The 21,109-nt window shown below is 34.4% G+C and overlaps 1 protein-coding gene across 1 annotated transcript; it reads left to right on the forward strand.

The window, feature by feature from the left end:
* The first annotated feature begins 402 nt into the window (after positions 1-402).
* Positions 403-3,964, forward strand: LOC120184459 (golgin subfamily A member 4-like). Its single transcript, XM_039188923.1, has 5 exons — positions 403-610; positions 1,248-1,406; positions 1,501-1,673; positions 1,752-3,720; positions 3,815-3,964. Exons 1-5 carry the CDS (start codon positions 476-478, stop codon positions 3,866-3,868), a joined length of 2,490 nt encoding a protein of 829 aa, XP_039044854.1. The 5' UTR covers positions 403-475; the 3' UTR covers positions 3,869-3,964.
* Positions 3,965-21,109: the final 17,145 nt, after the last annotated feature.

Raw genomic sequence — 21,109 nt, forward strand, 5'->3', positions numbered from 1 at the left:
CGCTAAACAAACACTAAACGAACACGTTTGTGGATATATAAATGAACACGTTCGCGAACATTAAACGAACATGTTTACGAACAATAAATAAACAAACACGAACCGAACATAATCATAAACATCTTAAAAAATAAACAAACGGACACTGACATAACTTTTTGGTTCAAGTAGAGCAAATGATCCGGACGCCAGTATGTTAACACAAATAGAGTGCACACGAATGTAGAAGATAAATCTCAACCGGGTATGACCGTTGCTCTGCAACGGCTAGTTTTTCTCTCTTTTTATTTCAAGAAATCTGATTTAATTTTTGTAACGGTTGACTTTAAGAACAAAATTCAGAAAACAAACATCCCAACTCGTTTTTCTCGAAATCCAAACAGGGTATCCAAATTACATTTATTTCTTCTCTTTTCTTGTTCAATCTTCATCAAAATCTTTTCAATTTCTAGCTCACCGATTCACCGCGAAAAAAATGAATCTCGGTTGCTTAGAGGATTGCATGCTTGTGTCAAACAAACAAAACCCAAAGATTGTCGTTGATTCTCCGATCAACGAAGGGAAGGCCACCGATGAGTCTTTGGCGTCGTCTTCTTCCAGGACTGGGAAGGTGAGGAGGAAAAAAAAAGAATATTTTCAGTTTCAAGATCTATGGTTGTTGTTACGTTACGTAACATTTGCCTTGTTTCTTTTTTCTTAGATTTCTCTGGCGTATACTGTTTAGTTTTAACCTCTAACAATAGGGTTTCGTTTGACTGACTGAAATTAAAACCCTGAAAATCCTAAGTCGGCGGTTCTCTTTGATATCTTTGAAGATTAAATTAATTGCTGAATTTCAATGTATGAAGCTAATAGTTAGTAGTATTTGTTCTGAACTACTTTTTGGGGGGATTGAGAAATTGGATCATGCTGAAATGAATTAAGTTATAATTGATATTGATCTGTAGTTCTTGCCTGGCAGTAAATTAATACCTGGGATTTAGTTTATTAGGTGTAAACAAAGGGGGGAAACAATATTAATAGTCTTTTATAAACTCTGATATGATTCGTTGTTAATTGAAATTTTCCGGTGGACGGGATGTAGAATGTTTCTAAGCCTCAATATGATATACCTGAATGATTCATACTTGAAAAAGGCATTGGGGTTTGTGAACTTACCCTTCTTAAAATGCCTACAGATGCATCTACTCTGCAACTTATCATTGCTTTCATTTTGTTTTATAATTCTGCTTTTGTGAATGGTGCAGAATAAATCAACCAAAGATATCAGTCCCTCAGCATTGAATTCTCTAAACAAATTTACTTCCCAAATTAAGAAGCCTTCACACAGGAAGAATTCTCCTTTGAATTGGTTCCCCCGAAAAAAGATTGATTCTTATTTAAAAAGGAAAATAAAGATGCTGCAGGTTCTATCCTATGTACATATACATTAAATTTGATTGCACATCTTCTTTTCTCTTCTTTTTTGACCAAATTTACTAATGTGGGGACTTTTTTCAGGAAGTAGATGGTATGAATTTAACTCTTGATGAGACCCTGGAAGATTCAAATCCTCATTATTGTAGGGTTTTGAGAGAAAAAATGGCAGCAAGAGAGGCTGCACACAAGGCAATTGAGGCTCGTAAAGCAGCACTGGTAGAAGCTTCTTGGTGTAGAATACTCCAAGCAGCCAGGTATTATTTTGCTTGCATATGAGGACATAACAATGTGGTTTTTTTTCTTTCCCCTTCCTTATTCCTGGAATCTTTCAGGATTCGAAGCACGGAAGCTGATGAACTGCTGTTGAAAGCTGAGAAAACCGCTGCAGCAGCATTTGAAACAGCAACAGCTTTGGGAGTGATAATGTATGATATTCCTAACTGCGCTAAGAGTACCTGTCAGATTGAAGCATCCACGATAAATAAAGCAGGTTCTACTACTCATACCATTAGAGCATCTTTTGAAACAGCATTTGAGGTAGATAAACAAGTGGCCGCGGCTGTAAAGACTGCTTTCCGGAGGCTTGCATCCTGCTCCTCTTTTAATAAAGATGAATTTAAAGACCTGCTAAGGAAAATCAATGAGAATCCAGATACAGGTTATAACAATCTGAAGTCAGCAGAGATCTCTTCAGAATGTCAATCATCAGAGGCAGCTTCAGAACTTGAGGCATTGACTCAAGAAGATGGTTTCAAGTCTGAAGACTTCAATTGCAAGATGTCAGCTTCAAAGACTAGAGAGAAGAAAGCTAAGAGGAGGCAATCTCTTGAAAAACTCAACCCGGAAAAGCTTGTAGAGATTATGGTTGAGAGGCTTAAATGTTTACAAGAGGATGAACTGTCATCGCTTGCTACAATAGTTGCAACTTGTGGTTTAAATGCTGCCTTAGCGGAAGTAGAACATACTAAGCTTCATCCCTCTGCTTCAGCTCTTAATTTTGATAGAAGAGCATCTTCCATTGGAGCTGGAACTGTAAGAAAAACTAACCAAACTGGACAGCATGACTCTGAACTCCCGAGTCTGGACAAGTTTTTGGTTAAGCACACGACCAAGCTTGAACTAGAGGTACAAGAAGCCAGGAGCAGAAGGAACGAATCTAAAGATGAAAGTGGGCATACACTTGTGAAGCATTCTTTAAATTCCGAGGAAGATATTCAGGCGAACGAAAAAAGTTTCAATGAGAATTCTGGGGTGGATCGTAGAAAGTCAGATGCAGATATTTCTGTTGAGGTCGTTCCCGACTTGGGAAGAATATTGGTTAAGCATTCCTCAAAACTTGAAAAGGAAATTCAAGAGGCAAAAAGGAATCATGGCAACACATATGAGCGCAGAGGAGTGTCAAATGGGGGGACTAAACAAAAGAAAGGTGATATCGTAGAAGTACCAAGTCTGGATAAGTTTCTGGTGAAACATGTCTCAAGGCTAGAAAGAGAAGTTGAGGAAGCAAAAAGCAGAAGAAAAAATAATCTAGTCGAGAAAGGCAAGGAGGCTAATGGAGAAGAATTTGGTAAGGAAAATATCAACTTCAATAAGGAAGTAAATAGAACTGAAAGCGAAGATAGCCTGGATAAAATCCTGGTTAAGCCTAGGAACCACAAAAAACAAGGAGGAACCCATGTCACAGATTGTGAGAGTTTGGACAAAGTTTTAGTTAAGCATGTTTCTAGACTAGAGAAAGAGAAATTGAGGTTCAACGCAAATGAAGAAGAAATGGTGAAAGTAAAGAAGAGGGGAGGTGTAAACATGACACCGGTGGATGATCAAGGTAGTTTGGATCAAATTTTGGTTAAACACAAATCAAAGTTAGAGAAAGAGAAGATGGCAACTGGTGAGAAACCAAGTGAACAGATTAGATTCTCTGTATCTCGTAGAGAAGCAAGGGAGAGAGAGTTGCAAGAAGATTGTGAGAGTTTGGACAAAGTTTTAGTTAAGCATGTTTCTAGACTAGAGAAAGAGAAATTGAGGTTCAATGCAAATGAAGAAGAAATGGTGAAAGTAAAGAAGAGGGGAGGTGTAAACATGACACCTGTGGATGATCAAGGTAGTTTGGATCAAATTTTGGTTAAACACAAATCAAAGTTAGAGAAAGAGAAGATGGCAACTGGTGAGCAACCAAGTGAACAGATTAGATTCTCTGTATCTCGTAGAGAAGCAAGGGAGAGAGAGTTGCAAGAAGCATGGGGAGGCTTAAGCTTAGGAAACTCCATGAAGCCACATTTATCCAGACTTGAACGAGACAAGGCAAGCTTCTCTCAACAGATTACATGAAAGCTATTTAGTTTTTCTTAAGTTTGACACATTTTATAATGGATTTTGTTCGGTTCTTTATTTTCAGGCTGCTTGGAAAAAGGCAGAAGAGGAGGAAAGAATGCAGGCCGTGATGGAGTAGTAGGACATGCCCATAGTTGACTTGCTTTTTCCCCCCCCTTCTTTTGTTCAATTTATGAATATCAATTTGTATAAGAAGACTGCTTCTTTCTTAAGATATGTACATCTTTGTCTTCTTCTTTCTTGCTCTATAATTTTATATATACAATAAGGGCTTAGTACACTCTTAAGTGCTTAAACTATATCTTAAATTAACTTTTGATACGTAAAGAATTTGTCGCTAAATATAGGTAGGTGTCTAATGTTTTTTTGTTACAGTTTTAACTGCCCGAGTTGCAACAACCGTTAATTGACATGTGTTGCCCTAATGTTTTTTTTGAAATTTTTATTTAAAAAGCAAAAATAAAATTATTATTTTTTAAAAAAAAAACCCAAGTGTTTCAAAAATATCAAACTGACCCCAAGATTTTGAGACCCAAATCATTCAATTGTTTTGTCGCTCATTGTTGTCGTCGTCGGTTGCATACCAACTGGTCGTCAGACTACATTATTGTCAAGTCCCTTGTCGTCACACCTAAACCGGTCATCGATTGAAAACCGACCGCAAATTATCAAAAAATCACGCGCAAATCAATCGAAGACGGTGGATGGGCTTCACCAGACTTTGGATTATAGATGGTCGGTAGTGGTTCCACCACCGGTGGGTGGGTTTGTTGGAATTTGGGTTAGGATTCTGGGAGTATTTGGGGGTTTTATGGGGTGTTTTGTGAAAAGAAGGAAAATATAAGGTTTTTTTAAAAAATAATAATAATAATTTTTTTTAAATAAAAAATAAAAAAAAATTTAATGGTAAAAAATTAACGAATGTTATCATAGGTACCTAAAAGTGTAATAGATAAAAACATTATACGTCTATTTTTAACGAAAAAAAATTTATACACCAAAAGTCAATTTAAAATATAATTTAAACACTTAAAAATGTATTAAACCATGCAATAAAAATACAAGTTTCCTATCTCTTTTTTTTGTTACCTTTTTACGTTTCTTGCACTATATTTTCCTGTTTCCGAAATTCAAGATGAGACAATTTCGTGAGATGAAATCACTCAATGTTGTCGTCTGTTTGGTGATTTAATAATTATTTTTAGTTGTTTAATTTTTTTATTATATTTTCCAACTGAAATGAAAATTATTTCATTTAATTTTTATATGAAAATAATATATAAGAAATGACAATTAGATAAAGACTTACCTATTATTTAGTATAGACTAAATTTAATAACTTTTATTTTATTATTTTTTAAACTTCACACTTATCAAAATTCTAATTTTACCTAATGTTTAATTTAAAATAATATATTCAAATCTTATTGTTTAATTTATTAAACAACACATAATTTTAAGGTATTTTTTAGATGATTGAATGAGTAAAATTTACACAAAAGCCGAGAAAGGAAATTGAATACTTGAGCATGTTGGGTTAAATTCGTTTGGTGGATTAATTTAACTTGAAATTTTTGAATAATAATTTAGTTTAATTCGATTTGAATCATGGTTGAATTTACATTATTTCTGGATATTATTACAAATACAAATATTTATAAAATATGTGAATATAAGTTTCACATATGTGATATTTATTTAAATTTATATTGGTATAAATTTAAGTATATTTTGAGTATAGTTCAATTTGATTGAATTTTTTTTATATAATTATCGCCATCTGATTCATTATAAATTAATTAGACATAATGTCAAAATTAATTCTCAACTTTTATTAAATTTTTTTTTTTTGATAAATTTGTTTTATTCGTCCAAAAGAACATGCCAATACAAATAAAATTTACAACCCCCACTACAACAACTCAAGGAATAAACCAAACAAGATGATAAAAAATAAATAGCAAGAATTGAACGCCCATTTAGTAACTAAAGAAGGATCTACCTTATCTAGTAGTATTTTTTTATCTGAGAAAAAATAGCAGAACACTGACGTGTTCCCCTTCCATGTTGCCTACTATTCCTCTCTCGTCAAATATAGTAATTAAAAGCACACCAAACTATACAGATGATAGCAACCCTCAAAGGCTTCCCCTCAGTAATTGAGTCTTTAATTCCTTCAACTTAGTCGGTGCCATGCGATACGGAGCAATGGATACTGCAGGTGTACCGGGCAACACCTCGATTTTAAACTCTAATTTTCTATCTGGAGGTAGTCCTGGTAACTCATCAGGAAAAACATCTGAAAACTCCCTCACAGTTCGTAGATCCTCTAATGCTGGACTTTGGACCATTGTATCCACTACATGAGCTAAGAAGGCTTCACAGCCTCTGCTAATCAACCTCTGAGCTATAGTCGCATAAATGATACACGTGGAGCATTCACCCGACTTTCTAGATACTAAGACTTTGGTTCCACACAACCCGCGAAGCTTAAGCTGCCTCACTTTACAGATTAAACTTGCATCATTCTCAGACAATCAATTCATTCCCAAAATTACATCAAACTCTCGAAAGGATAAGTCCATTAAATCAGCTGGAAAGAGCTGACCGTGAATCTCGACTGGACATTTTCGACATACTTTATCCACCAACTCATCAAGTCCTAATGAACTTGACACTCACCCTAACATCCAACTCCTCAACAAGAATACCTTTCTCTCGGATAATATCACTACATGAATGTGTGGAGCCAGAGTATACTAATTCAGTAATGGGAACAGAAAATATTGTAAAGATGCTTGTAATCACATCACCAGCATGAAAGTGCTCTAGAGCTTTCACAACATACTGTCTAGTTGGAACTCGAACATTAGGTGTAGCAGCGAATCCAATGGTACCTCTACCCTGCTGTCCAGTGGTGGCACTACCACCACCATGAGTTGATCCTTTACCACGCTGTAATGAAGGTGTGGATCTCTGGGTCTGGACAGGCGGAGCATCACTCACCTTATAACAAGCTTTGATAAAATGCTTGACAGAACCACACTGGAAACATGCTCTAGTCCTCCGATAGCACTCCCTTGAATACCTCCGGCCCCAAAAATCACAAACTGTAAAAGTTGGAGTCTTGACTGACCCACAAGAGCTCGCTAGCGATAAGGAAGTCGATGGTCTTCTATGCGCTCCTGAATCTGACCTATGACTAGACCTCTGTGATTGCACCGATAAAGTTCTCCCAGATCCTCTAAATTTTTGTTTCCTCTTACTTGATGTCTGAGATGGGCGTACAGCATCTGAAGACCTTTTACTTTGTATACCAAGCTCACTAACTAAACTCGATCTCATACCTTGAACTCTCTCAACATCTTTAGCTTGTTCCATCAACTCTGAAAATACTTTGGGCAGGCTTGTTGCCAAATGAGTATGAATATCGATGTGTAACTCCTCTCGAGTCCTACACATCAAAATCTCAGTAGCTACAAGCTCCAGGGTGAAACGACTCAATCGCAGGAAATCCCTCTCGTACTCATACATTGATCTGTTATACCCTTAACCAACTGGGAGAATTGCATCCTTAGATCATCCATATATGCCTCACCTATGTACTTTTATCTGAACTCGATCAATAAATGATCCCACGTCGACTGCTTGGGCTGCGCAACTATCTCAGATGTCTCCCACTAATCATATGCATCTCCCTTCAACAACTAGACGATGCATTTTAAATTACCCATAAGGGTAAAGTAAAGTGGCCTCAGAGTCCTCAAAGTGTCCCTAAACCACTGATCAACAACTATGGGGTCATCCTCAGTATTGTCATAAAAGTTATCTATCTTGCATCTATGAAATCTTTCAATCGGGACTCTTGTGAAACGACAGGTGGTGGTGGAGCAGGTGCGGTATGTTGAACCCTCATAATCGTTCGAATAATTCGATGTAGCGCCAAATTAAGATTCTGGAAGTAAGTTGCCTCATCCATGCCTATGCCTTCTAGAACATCAAACTCATCGATGTCCGGGACAAATTCATCACCGGTATCATCCATCAAAGAGGCATGACTCTTATCACTAGCCTCATGGCTATGATCTGAATCGTCGGGCATGATGAATCTAAAAATAAATAGAAAGAGAAAAAATCATCAGTTTTCCAGTCTTAGAAGAGTACATTCTTAAACCTAGGGGCATGTATTCATCAACATCGTAATATAACTGATATCACTAAATGTAACACTCTAATCTCGAATACAAAATACCAAAAGACCAAGATGCTATATTCGGGTCACCGGAACAACCCAACAAATTTTCTAATATTTCAAAACATTAAATTTGTTTATTATTATTTTCTTTTATATATATATATAATAAATATCATCAAATAGTTACACTAAAATAGTATTAAAAGTAGTTGTACAAAAATATGTGGAGCTCCATCAAAAGTATATCTATTAAAATAGTCAAATATCTCAAAATAATAAACGAGTTACATACCTCAAAATACAAGTGACACCATGTGAATACAATGCCCACTAACAGATTAGGTATTGTACTCTGAATACGAGATGCTGGAAATCCCATGTTGATGATGCTCTTCAGGTACGAACAAAAGTCTACTAATTTGAAAATAAAAATAATTCGAACATTGAGCTTTGCAAACTCAGTGGTACATAACTAATCTACAATTCTTCAAGAAATTCACAAATATGAGCATGCAAATCAAACGTATACAAAGAAGCAACAAATAAATCACCGATCACCAAAATTTCATAAACAGATCACTTGCATATCAAACTTGCTAAATTAGTCAAACTTATAAAATTGGTCAAACTTGTCAAGCTTGTTAGGATGCACATGTGCTCAAATAATCAGGTATTTGGATAGTCCCGTACCACTCATGGCCTCTAATCAAACAAATCTCAGGTGTCCGAATTGTTTTCCCGAGCGCTACACATGGTCGCAAATTAGGTTAGAGCCCAAAGGCTGCGCGTAAACAAGGCATGAAACAACTAATCACGAGTGTAACACAATGGTATTCAAAGTCTTATGTTTATCTTAAACTTGTAAGGTATATTATGTTTGAGTATATTTTTGTCATTTAACTTTACAAAATCTTAAATTATGACTAAAATATTAATCCTTCAAATATGACAGCTTGCACTACCTTTAAAGGAAAATATGTAATTAATAATCTACAATTTAAAATCATGTTCTGTTTGATTAATAAAAAACTAGATTCAAAAATCTTTCCAACCATATAAATTAAAGCTTCTAATTTAATTCGTACTATTTATGGTGAATTTTTGAAGTCACTGTCCTTGCTATTTTTCAAAACAGTATGTTATATTTCTCTTCTAAGCTTTGCTCACTTAAAAGTTTATAACTCTAAATATATAGCTCAAAATCAATAACCGTTTGTTCTAAATTCACTACTAAAACTGTTTTCTAAAGATTCTGCTGCCCAGAATTTTTTACCTTTCATCACTTAAAAAATCATAACACATATCGGAATCAGTATCTATTTGTTTTAAAGGAAACTAGACTTAATCTCGGTTACAACTATATAAAGATAACTTCCCAATTATTTTGATAGAATTTACTACAAATTTTTAAAGTTACTGTACGTTCAAACAATTTTTCTGGGCAGATTTTCACAACTAAATGTTTTGCTTAATATAAAGCTGTCGTAACCGTCTTTCGGTTGGGCCCCGGAATTGGGCTTCGACTTGAAAAAATGTGATTGGAGTCGCCACCGATTATTTATTTTAAAAAATAAATAGGTTAATCGGATACCTTATATTTTACCTGATCTGCGTCTTACCAAAGATATGTCGGATTCGGGAGTCGGTTACGGTCAAGGAAGGATTAGCACCCTTGAACCGCCCTTTCGGTACTACGTAATTTCCAGTTGTTTTTAATTAAGAAAATCGAAAGTTAAAATTTAAAGGTAACATATGATCCAAAATTACTTACCTCCGATCAATTTGAAAGAGTACCCTTAAAAAGTCGAGAAACGCGTTAAAGGAAAAGGAAATAAGAGTAAATGAAATAAAGAAAATAGAAGGAAAAAAAATAAAAAAAAAATGATGAAAAACTAAAAGAGGAATAAAAACATATAATTATTAAGTGCAAAATAATAATAATGATAATAAGTAGTAAATAAAAAACGCAATCACACCAAAAAAGTAAAAAAAAAAGTCAAGGTTTGGTGAAGTATAACTGTCGGGAAGGAAAAAAGACGATAAGGGGTGGGACCGTAGTTAATAAATGAGTGTGATGTATCCCTATAATATAGTAAGAATGAATAAACAAAAAAAACATTATGATATATATATATATAATAAATATTATAACAAAAAAAATAATTTAATAAAGTAAAATAATAATGTAATATATAATACATGAAAATAAAAAAAAAAGAAGTATAAAATATAAAAATATAATTAAATGTATATATGCATATGTTTAAAAAAAGTAAAAAAAAATAAAATACAATAAAAAATATACATATAATGATAATAATAGTAGCAAAAGAGAAAATATATTATATACGTTAATAGTAAATAATAATAATATAATAGTTATAAATATATATATAATAACTTTAAAAAATATTAAAATAATATTAGAATAAAAATAATTAATATATATATACTTAATAATACGAATTATCAAAAAGAAATAAATAAAATATGAAAATAATACATAAGGGACCGTTCATCTGCGGCAAACCTCAAAAAAAAAATTGATTTTTAAAAGCCTTTCCTTCCTCGTTTAAATATCCTAGTATTTTTTCCAAAACGGCCTCGGGGTTGTGTAGATCTAAAAGAAAAGTTTCGAACGACAACCCCTTTTCCTCGGCCAAAACAGTTTTTTTTTTCAAGCACAAAGACGAATAACAACACATGCAAGTGAAGAAAAGAATGCGAAAGGTAAAAGCTTTCACCTTTTATTGCTCCTGAATTGTTTACAATAGCTTCAAAACAATCTATTTGCTCGTATTTTTTTCTGGTAATTTCGTATGCCAATCGTGTGTTACAATAGTGAGCTACAATGGCTATTTATAGTGCTTGTGGATCCTATCTTTAGGAGTTTAAAACATAACAAAATTCTATCCTATTTTAGGAGTTGAATCATAGCAGAATTATATCCTATTTTTGAGATTTTGAATCCTAGTAGGACGAAAAATGTGTGTTGACAGCTGCCCCTCTTTGCCCATAGTCGTGTAACGGGGATAGGGCAAAGATTGAAAGACACACGTTTCGTTCGGTGGAATTAAAAATTGACTCTGATGTTTCAATAACTCCCTGTCGAATTGAGTTACGGATGACTCCTCCGTCGTGAAGTCGAATTCATCTGGAAGCTTTTGAGCACTATATCCTTCGTCGTGAAGTTGGAATCGAACTCAAAGCTTTTGGCGAGTGGCCTTTGAATCATCTTCTGGATCAAGATACTTCGTCGTGAAGGTGAAACTTGACCTGAAGACTTCGGTGTTGATGCGTTACAGATGACTCATTCGTCGTGAAGTTGAGCCTGAGAATTGGATATCCTTCGCCATGAAGTTGAAATCCAAATATTGTTCCGAGTCCAATATCCTCCGCTGTGAAGTTGAAATTGGTTCTGGAACCGGGAAATTGTTTGTTGACAGTCAGCCGCCCCTTCGCTGTGAAGTTGAGCTTGTGCTGTCTTGAGTCTAATATCCTTCGCTGTGAAGTTGAAATTGACTCTGAACGAAATCTTGTTGACAATCAGCCGTCCCTTCGTTGTGAAGTGAACTTGTGTTGTCTCGAGTCCAATATCCTTCGCTGCGAAGTTGAAATTGGCTCTGAAATTTGAAAAATGTTTGTTGACAACCAGCCGTTCCTTCGTTGTGAAGTTGAACTTGTGTTGTCTCGAGTGGCACGATATCCTCCGTCGTGGAGTTGAAATCGCGGATGAAACTGAAAAGTTGTTCGTTGACAACCAGCCGTCCCTTCGTTGTGAAGTTGAACTTGTGTTGTCTCGGGTAGCACGATATCCTCCGTCGTGGAGTTGAAATCGGTTCTGGAATTGGGAAATTGTTCGTTGACAACCAGCCGTCCCTTCGTTGTGAAGTTGAACTTATGTTGTCTCGGGTAGCACGATATCCTCCGTCGTGGAGTTGAAATCGGTTCCGAAATTGGGAAATTGTTGTTGGCAACCAGACGTCCCTTCGTTGTGAAGTTGAACTTGACTCTAGCTAAAACCTGAAAAAGTTATGCATATATGTGATTAGATGGATGCAATGCTCTTAGGTATGCCTAAAATGCATATGCAACATATGTTATTTTTGGGCTCAGGAGAGAAATCTCGATCTCTGGTTGTTTTTCTGGAATCTTGGCTCTGGAATCTTCAAGTTCTGATCCTGGTCTCAAATTCTTCAAATGTTCAAATCTGATGTACACATTCTATTTTTGATTTGAGAAATGCTATCCCAAATATGTGCATGAGCTGAGTGTAACGATTCAGATGATGCTTCAAGAGAAATTGTCTCAAAAGAGACAGAACTCGTTTCAAGGGAAACGATCTCAAAGATATTTGTTACTTCAAGGGAAACGGTCTTAAGGGAGACAAAATTTTGTTTTAAGAAAAACTGTCTCAAGAGAGACAAAACTTAGTTCCAAAAGAAATTGTCTCACGGGGAGATGAAATTAGTTCAAAGGAAAACATATTCAAAGATGATGCTTCAAGAGAAATTGCCTCAAAAGCGACATAATTCGATTCAAGGGAAACGATTTCAAAGATATCTGTTGTTTCATGAGAAACGAAATTTTGTTTTAAGGGAGATAAATTCAAAGATTTTGTGTTTCAAGAGAAACTGTCTCATGGGAGACAAAATTTGTTTCGAGGGAAATAATCTCAAAGGTTTTGTGTTTTAAGAGAAACTGTCTCAAGGTAGACAAAATTTGTTTCAAGGGAAATTATCTCAAGAGAGACGAAATTCATTTCAAGGGAAATGTTTTCAATGTTTATGTTTCAGGAGAAACTGTCTCAAGGGAGACAAAATTTTGTTTCAAGGGAAACTATCTCAAGAGAGACAAAATTCATTTCAAGGGAAATGTTTCCGATGTTTATGTTTCAAGAGAAACTGTCTCAAGGGAGAAAAAATTTTGTTTTAAGGGAAACTATCTCAAGAGAGACAAAACTCATTTCAAGGAAAATGTTTTCAATGTTTATGTTTCAAGAGAAACTGTCTCAAGGGAGAAAAATTTTGTTTCAGGGAAACTGTCTCAAGAGAGACAAAGTTTGTTTCAAGGGAAACTGTCTCAAGAGAGACAATGGTGAGCACGATTCCCTTCGTCGTGAAGTTGAAATCGTGGGTGGCCCCTTCGTCGTGAAGTTAAGCCAGGAATTGGATATCCTTCGTCGTGAAGTTGAAATCCAACTTGAAAATGCGAACTGGATCGGTTCTGAATTATCTCTCGAACTCGTCTGAAGTTGATTCTAAGATCTGTCGATCTTTCAATATGTCAAATTGGTTGAAGTGTAGCTTTGCTGCTGAGTTAAGCAACCAACATCAATCTTTAAAGGTGCTTTGATTCGAGTATCATTCGTCTTGAAGTCGAAACTTGACTCTAAAAGCTGCAAAAATTATGTATGTGGGAAAAATGATGCTCTAAAATGTATGCATAAGATGCATATAACATGAATTGGTTATATTTTATCTCTTGAAAAAGGCCTGATAATTCGCATTAGGATGTTGAATCCCCAAAGATGCCCAAAAAATGCTCCAATATTTCATGTTGAATCTTCAAAGATGCCCCAAATGTTCCTCATTTCTTGCTTCAGCATTGATTCTGAGCATGAGTTTTGTGTCTAAGAGTCACATGTCATTTACCAAGATCCACTCTAGAGAGACTGTCTTGTTTGAAAAAATGTTTTTCTTTCTCTTTTAATATCAATTAAAAGAGTTTCAAAAAATGTTTAATCCCAAGTTTTAAAAATATTGCCCCTTTCACGGTTTTACAATTGAGACAAATCATAAAACTAGAGTTCATTGGATATCAAAGAATTAATTACAATGTTAATCCTTCAAAAATTATAGCTATTTGACAAGTATCAAGATCAAAGCTATCTTTGAGATGGTCAAGTAAGGAAAGGATAAAAAGTCTCAGGTCATTGTGTTTGGTCAAAGGTTTGTCATTTGATGCTCAAAGGATTGATGGGGTAGCTTGCATGCTTCTCTACTGGAAGTGTTCTCTGACTCCCAACCTTCGTTGTCACACTCGGATTGTGCGATGCCTTATCAAGGAATTTGTGTGATCGCTTCAGTTGCACAATTTTTATATTCGAGCCGCCTTTTCAGGTTTTCAACTCGAATCCTCCTTTGGTTTCAAGACGTTATTCGGGATTTACGTCTTGAACCCCCCCTTTGTTATTTTTCTCTACCATACATTAATTACATTATTTTTTTGCAAACAAAGATTAATCCTGATGGGCGGGATGAAATCTGAAGATAGTCTCTTCTATTAGAAATCCATGTATGATTAGAAGGGACTTTTAAGGCACGTAATGTAGGCCAGGGTTCGTGGTTATGAAAGAAAAGGATAAATAGGCCCAAACAAGTGTTTCAGGGTATTGAACCAAGGATCAATTCATTCTGATGCCATCGATCTTGTCCTGCTCAAATGTCTCTTTCTCTTGATGCTCTATGATCTTCGAGTGAAGGGATTCAGTGATTCGGGAATGATTGTGCTTGATCAATCTCATTGAAGCTTGATGCACCATTTTTCTTTAGGGAATTTTTGCATGTACTTTTTGTTCCCTTTTTTATTTTTGTTCTTTCTTTTTTGTTCTTGTTTTTTTCCTTTTTTGCTTCTTTTCTTTTTTCTTTTTGCCCTTTTTGTTCTGATTGAATCATCGCACTTGGCATTTGGTTCACCTTTCGGTATCTCATCTGAATCAATGTCTTCACTCATGTGAGCAGATTTTCCACCTTGCCCCCAATGTGGAGGGTGATCCTTGGTTAGGGTTGAATCAGAAGAAAAAAAATACTATAGGCTCAAAAGGGGACGCAAGGGATATATTTTCTCCTGTTGTGAAGGGATAAAGAAAGAAAGCCGTTCATCATTTCATACATGTAAGTCTTCACAGAAGGTATCCCCAGGGGGATAGATTTTCAGGATTAATTCTATTCACATGAAAACAGTGCAATTAATGCATGATAGAATTATTTCGAATGAATTATTTTTTCTGCTTCTTGCTCCCAACATGTCTCAATGTTCAGGCTCCTGGCGAGATGCCCCAAACTGTATCTTGGAAGAATGCTCATGTTCAAATGAACAACTCAATGCCTTGGGTTTTAATGGTAAAAAAGGTTAATTTTGAGTCTAAAAAGACAGTTGTGTGATCTTATTGACTCAAAGAAAGGTGTGGGTGTATCAAAAAGATAAAGGTAATGTTCAAGAATTTCAAATGGAGGTAATGTCAAAATTTGGTTTTTGATAATGACAATGAGTTATTTTGGGTAAAGAATCAAGGTGTTTTATTCTAGGGTTTGAGACAGGGTAAGAAAGGTCTAATCTTGTCATATGTCAAAAATCTATAATTCTTGAAGAATTAAAAAAATCCTCAATTCATTTAATATTCAAAGAACTAAAGATTAAAATTTGTTCAATTGCTCCACCTTAGAAAGTAACATGAATTCAATCGTTTAAAAGATGTGTTCAAACAAAATAATCCTCTAAGTGCAAATGGTATATGCCATGCCCCGTTCTTCGGCAAGCGCCTTACAGTTTTCAGAAGAATGTTTGGGAATCCTTATGTGGCAACAACTTCAACATCGTAGCCCTTAGGAGATGGGTACTCTTTTCTCAGATCATCCTGGCAGGCTTAGTCCTACAATCAGCTGATCCAACTCCCCTGTACTGATTTCAGTTTTTCTTAATTGTTAAAATCTGGCTTCCATGTGGTGTAATGTGGTTAAGACCACTTCATCGAATCCTCCGTGATTTAATTTCATGTTTATGAAAATGCTTAAAAATGTAGATGAAGATGCAAAAATGCAAGAATGCATGAAATGTTCGAGGCATTGATCCAAGAAATGTGACTGTTATTATGAATAATCCTTATTGGGGACAAAAATGTTTTATCTTTTAAGAGAAAAAAATATCCTGACAGCTTCTGACATGTTGACTAGTCTTCTGCTTTCGTCTTTCACCGGTTGAATAACCTGTAGAACCGCTCCGGCCTCTCTGGATGAACCGTGAAAATGTTGAGTCGTTTTTTGTACTGGTCCAAGAAGTCTTGAATGATCGCATCTCGAGCATTTACTTTTGTTAAGCCTGTTCCCAACGAATTCGTCATTGGAGCCCTTAATTGATAGGAACTATGTGAAGTTCATTAATCTGTTTCTTGAATTCGCCGGCAATGGTCTCCAATTTCAGCTATCATTTTACCATTGTTGTGTTCAAAGGGACTTCCGAGATACATAACCTTCATCTTGCCCCTGCAACCTCTGCCAGTCAGTTCTTCAAAGATAAGCTTTCATTGTGCTTGATGTAGACCTGGTTCATTTTGGGTCTTTTATAATGCAGCAGAGTGATATACTCTTCAATTGTGGGCACCACGTCTTCTGGATTGAATGTGACACATAGTCGCCTTGTAGACTATCCTCTGTATTTTCATCTCTTGTATTACAACACCTTTGTCCATGGATTCAGATTATTCGAGTTTTAACAAACATGTTTTAGTGGATCAATAACCTCTTTTTAATGATGCAAGTGATGAAAATAAAATAAAATAAAGATGAAAAGAGTTAGTGAGGTGAAAAATAATCAAAAACGATCATAAAAATGAAAGTCCTACCCCACATGATATCTACCCCACATGCTTATTATTCCTACCCGGACATGATCTCTATCCCGCATGCTAATTTCAAACAAATCCTAACCGCATATTTGTCTAGTTCGCATGCTTTGAACAGAAAGTAAAGCATGAAATAAAACAGCCTAGGGTTTGAGGTGAGGTTTTGGGGTGGGCTCTAATTCTCCATAGTCTCCCGGTTTAGGTTCTAAAAAAAACGGTACCCGAGTTCTCCTTGCTGGTGCCCCTTTGGGCTTGCCAGACCCTTAGTCCTAAACCCATCACAGGTTTGTGTGGACTAAGTTAATTCACACGAAGACATAAGGTATATGAATCCTGAAGGCTACTTGCTAGGCATATGCGGTGAATAAATTCACACGAATGCGTCGCTTTCACCCCCACTTAAAATGGGTTCGGAGCTCAGGTTTAGAGCCTTAGATGAAAAAAGACTTTAAGGGCTGAAATCATTGAGAAAACGGTTAGTACAACTAATTACTCGAAAATATAATCAAAAGTAAGTAATAAGGATCGAAATGTTACCTTAAAATTTAAACTTACCCTTTTCATTAAAAAGAAAACTGGAAATTACCTTAGCCTGACTCACTTACCTGTGTCCCCAACAGAGTCGCCAAGCTGTCGTAACCGTCTTTCGGTTGGGCCCCGAAATTGGGCTTCGACTTGAAAAATGTGATTGGAGTCGCCACCGATTATTTATTTAAAAAAATAAATAGGTTAATCGGATACCTTATATTTTACCTGATCTGCGTCTTACCAAAGATATGTCGGATTCGGGAGTCGGTTACGGTCAAGGAAGGATTAGCACCCTTGAACCGCCCTTTCGGTACTACGTAATTTCCAGTTGTTTTTAATTAAGAAAATCGAAAGTTAAAATTTAAAGGTAACATATGATCCAAAATTACTTACCTCCGATCAATTTGAAAGAGTACCCTTAAAAAGTCGAGAAACGCGTTAAAGGAAAAGGAAATAAGAGTAAATGAAATAAAGAAAATAGAAGGAAAAAAAATAAAAAAATGATGAAAACTAAAAGAGGAATAAAACATATAATTATTAAGTGCAAAATAATAATAATGATAATAAGTAGTAAAATAAAAAACGCAATCACACCAAAAAAGTAAAAAAAAAAAAGTCAAGGTTTGGTGAAGTATAACTGTCGGGAAGGAAAAAGACGATAAGGGGTGGGACCGTAGTTAATAAATGAGTGTGATGTATCCCTATATAGTAAGAATGAATAAACAAAAAACATTATTATATATAATATATATAATAATATTATAACAAAAAAAAATAATTTAATAAAGTAAAATAATAATGTAATATAATATAAATACATGAAAACAAAAAAAATAAAGAAGTATAAATATAAAAATATAATTAAATGTATATATGCATATGTTTAAAAAAAGTAAAAATAAAAATAAAATACAATAAAAAATATACATATAATGATAATAATAGTAGCAAAAGAGAAAAATATTTATATACGTTAATAGTAAAATAATAATAAATATAATAGTTATAAATATTATATATATAACTTTAAAAAATATTAAAAATATTAGAATAAAAAATAATTATATATACTTAATAATACGAATTATAAAAAAGAAATAAATAAAAATATGAAAATAATAATAAGGGACCGTTCATCTGCGGTAAACCTCAAAAAAAATTGATTTTTAAAAGCCTTTCCTTCCTCGTTTTAAATCCTAGTATTTTTCCAAAACGGCCTCGGGGTTGTGTAGATCTAAAAGAAAAGTTTCGAACGACAACCCCTTTTCCTCGGCCAAAACAGTTTTTTTTTTCAAGCACAAGACGAATAACAACACATGCAAGTGAAGAAAAGAATGCGAAAGGTAAAAGCTTTCACCTTTTATTGCTCCTGAATTGTTTACAATAGCTTCAAAACAATCTATTTGCTCGTATTTTTTTCTGGTTATTTCGTATGCCAATCGTGTGTTACAATAGTGAGCTACAATGGCTATTTATAGTGCTTGTGGATCATATCTTTAGGAGTTTAAAACATAACAAAATTCTATCCTATTTTAGGAGTTGAATCATAGCAGAATTATATCCTATTTTTGAGAGTTTGAATCCTAGTAGGACGAAAAATGTGTGTTGACAAAAGCATTCCAACATGCTTTTCACCCAAAGGCATACAACATGAATTCATTATTATCACAAGCATCATATTTATAAATTTTCAAGAAGCATAGATGAGTTAGAGTGTAACACCCCAACCCGTACCCGACCCGAATACGAGTCTGAGATGTTACATTGACATTTCAAAACCTTTATTCTTGTAAAATAATTGAACATTTGAACTTATATTAAGAAAATACGATCATATATTGTTCAATTGTGTTTGGTATAAAGTTTTGAGATAAAAATGTTTTATGAATAGTGAAATACGGTATGAACAGTATCGTGAACAATAATGAACAGTGCCATGAACAGTGCTACAGTGCATCGATGCACCAAAATTTTGAAGCAAAATTGTGCATCGATGCACTGTTACAGTACATCGATGCACTGCTACAGTGCCTTTTGTAAAACGTTCATAAAACTCGTAAAAATTTAACCGTTCATTACTATACATTTACATTTGCATAAATATGTTTAAAATATTACAAAACTCTATCATATGATTTTACAAACCGATTAGAACATATCGGATTTAAACCTTTATTTACATGCCAACCACTATCATTATTACAAAATACATACTATACATTTCTTTTCTAATATGATCTTTGGAAAGAAGGAACTGACCTGTCTTGCATAACTTTTATCAATCTTCCTCTTCTCGGAACCTACGTGTGAAACAATCACACGCTAAGTCTACGACTTAGTGAGACATATAAACATATAATATAACCATATAATATTTCGTATAAACAAAAGGTATACATCTGCAAATACTATCATTAATCCCTTTTTCTTTCCATATATTCATCATATAACACATATATCACAATACTAAGGAATAACATATCATCATGTAATTTCTATAACATATTTTATATTACTAAATATACATATCACATATATTATTTCAAAACATAACACACATCGTATCATATCAATTGATTTATTTACTATCTTTAAAGTCTATGTATTAGCTCATGTATACTTTTGAGAACTTAAGGTATGTGAGTACATTGAGGTTGTGCACCACTATGTTGTCACCACAGCTCATATAAATGTCCCGAAGAACCAGTTCATAGATTCCGAAGAACCTAGGTAATCAGTCCATATGTCCCGAGAACATAGGTAAACAGTCAATATGTCCCGAAAATAGGTAAACCTCGACCCTTGGCATGCCAACTATACCCTAGCTCTCATATCACATAACATGGGCATTATCATTTATAACAGTTCATATTACTTATTCATATCCTTTCTTATAAACACATATCTTTCTTTTCAGTCACGTATCACATGTACGTGTAATCATTGATCTTATAATCACATGTTCCTTCTCTTCTGTCACATGCCACGTTTGTGTAAACATATCTCATATCATATGACTTTTCATATACTCTCATATTTCATTATCACATATTCATTTCATTCTCTATGTCCTTATAATAGATTCTTATATCATCACTTGTTTCCTTTCTACCTATTCACAATCACACTAACGTGTACTCGCACCTATCATTTAACATATACACTCATATAATCAAGCATACATACATTTCATGTCATTCATATTACATAATGTAGTCATGTAAATCATGTCACATACAATAACATTTTAAGAGTTACTTCTTACCATAGTAACTCTGTCACTGGCTCATCGCAAGCCAATGTTCTTCTATAACATAAGCACAAATTAAATTACACTCACCTTAGCCTTGCTTTGATTCGATCCTAATTCTTGATTGTTCCTGAACTTGTTTAGGCTCAATATCTACATAAACATAAATTCTGATACGATTATCAAAAGCCTAAACCTATAACTGATGTTAATAACTCAGGATAATTTAATAAACCAAATTTTAGCTTTTCCTTTAAGAGTGTATCAATGCACTATGGGTGCATCGTACAGAATAGCTTCGAAATATCCATGCATCAATGCACCCCTTAATGCATCGATGCACCTACCCAGAAATCACTGTTCATTGCACGAAAATTTACTCTTCAATTTCAATTCTTCAAGTTTCATTCTCTTTCATATTCTTAACTCAAATATACATGCTTAAACATTTATATCTATTATTTCATCTTAAACCTCAAAATTCTATTATTCATATATAATCAATAATCATACCAAATTTTTCATGTTATCCAAACTTAATTCTAACATTCTAACTTCTTATTCTCATAGATGACAAGTCAATTTATCATCCAAATTCATTTAAACCTTCATATTCCAAATTTCACTTAAAATCCCATTTTCTTTAATCTTTCGTAAATTCTTCATCTTTTGATTTTAAGATAACTTAAGCTTTTCTTAAGCTTAGTTATCATTAATGATCAAAACCCACTCTTAAAATTAACAAATAATCAACAAAATATAA

The sequence above is a fragment of the Hibiscus syriacus genome, unplaced genomic scaffold, assembly GCF_006381635.1.
Source record: "Hibiscus syriacus cultivar Baekdansim isolate YM2019G1 unplaced genomic scaffold, ASM638163v2 tig00112910_pilon, whole genome shotgun sequence".
In the NCBI taxonomy this organism is placed as follows: Eukaryota; Viridiplantae; Streptophyta; class Magnoliopsida; order Malvales; family Malvaceae; genus Hibiscus; species Hibiscus syriacus.

Bases quoted from the DNA above. Each gene is read 5' to 3' on its own strand.
- LOC120184459 (XM_039188923.1), top strand. From the start codon at position 476: ATGAATCTCGGTTGCTTAGAGGATTGCATGCTTGTGTCAAACAAACAA. The intron at 1,407-1,500 runs GTTCTATCCTAT...GACTTTTTTCAG, and splicing joins GGAAAATAAAGATGCTGCAG to GAAGTAGATGGTATGAATTT. The intron at 3,721-3,814 runs GCAAGCTTCTCT...CTTTATTTTCAG, and splicing joins CCAGACTTGAACGAGACAAG to GCTGCTTGGAAAAAGGCAGA.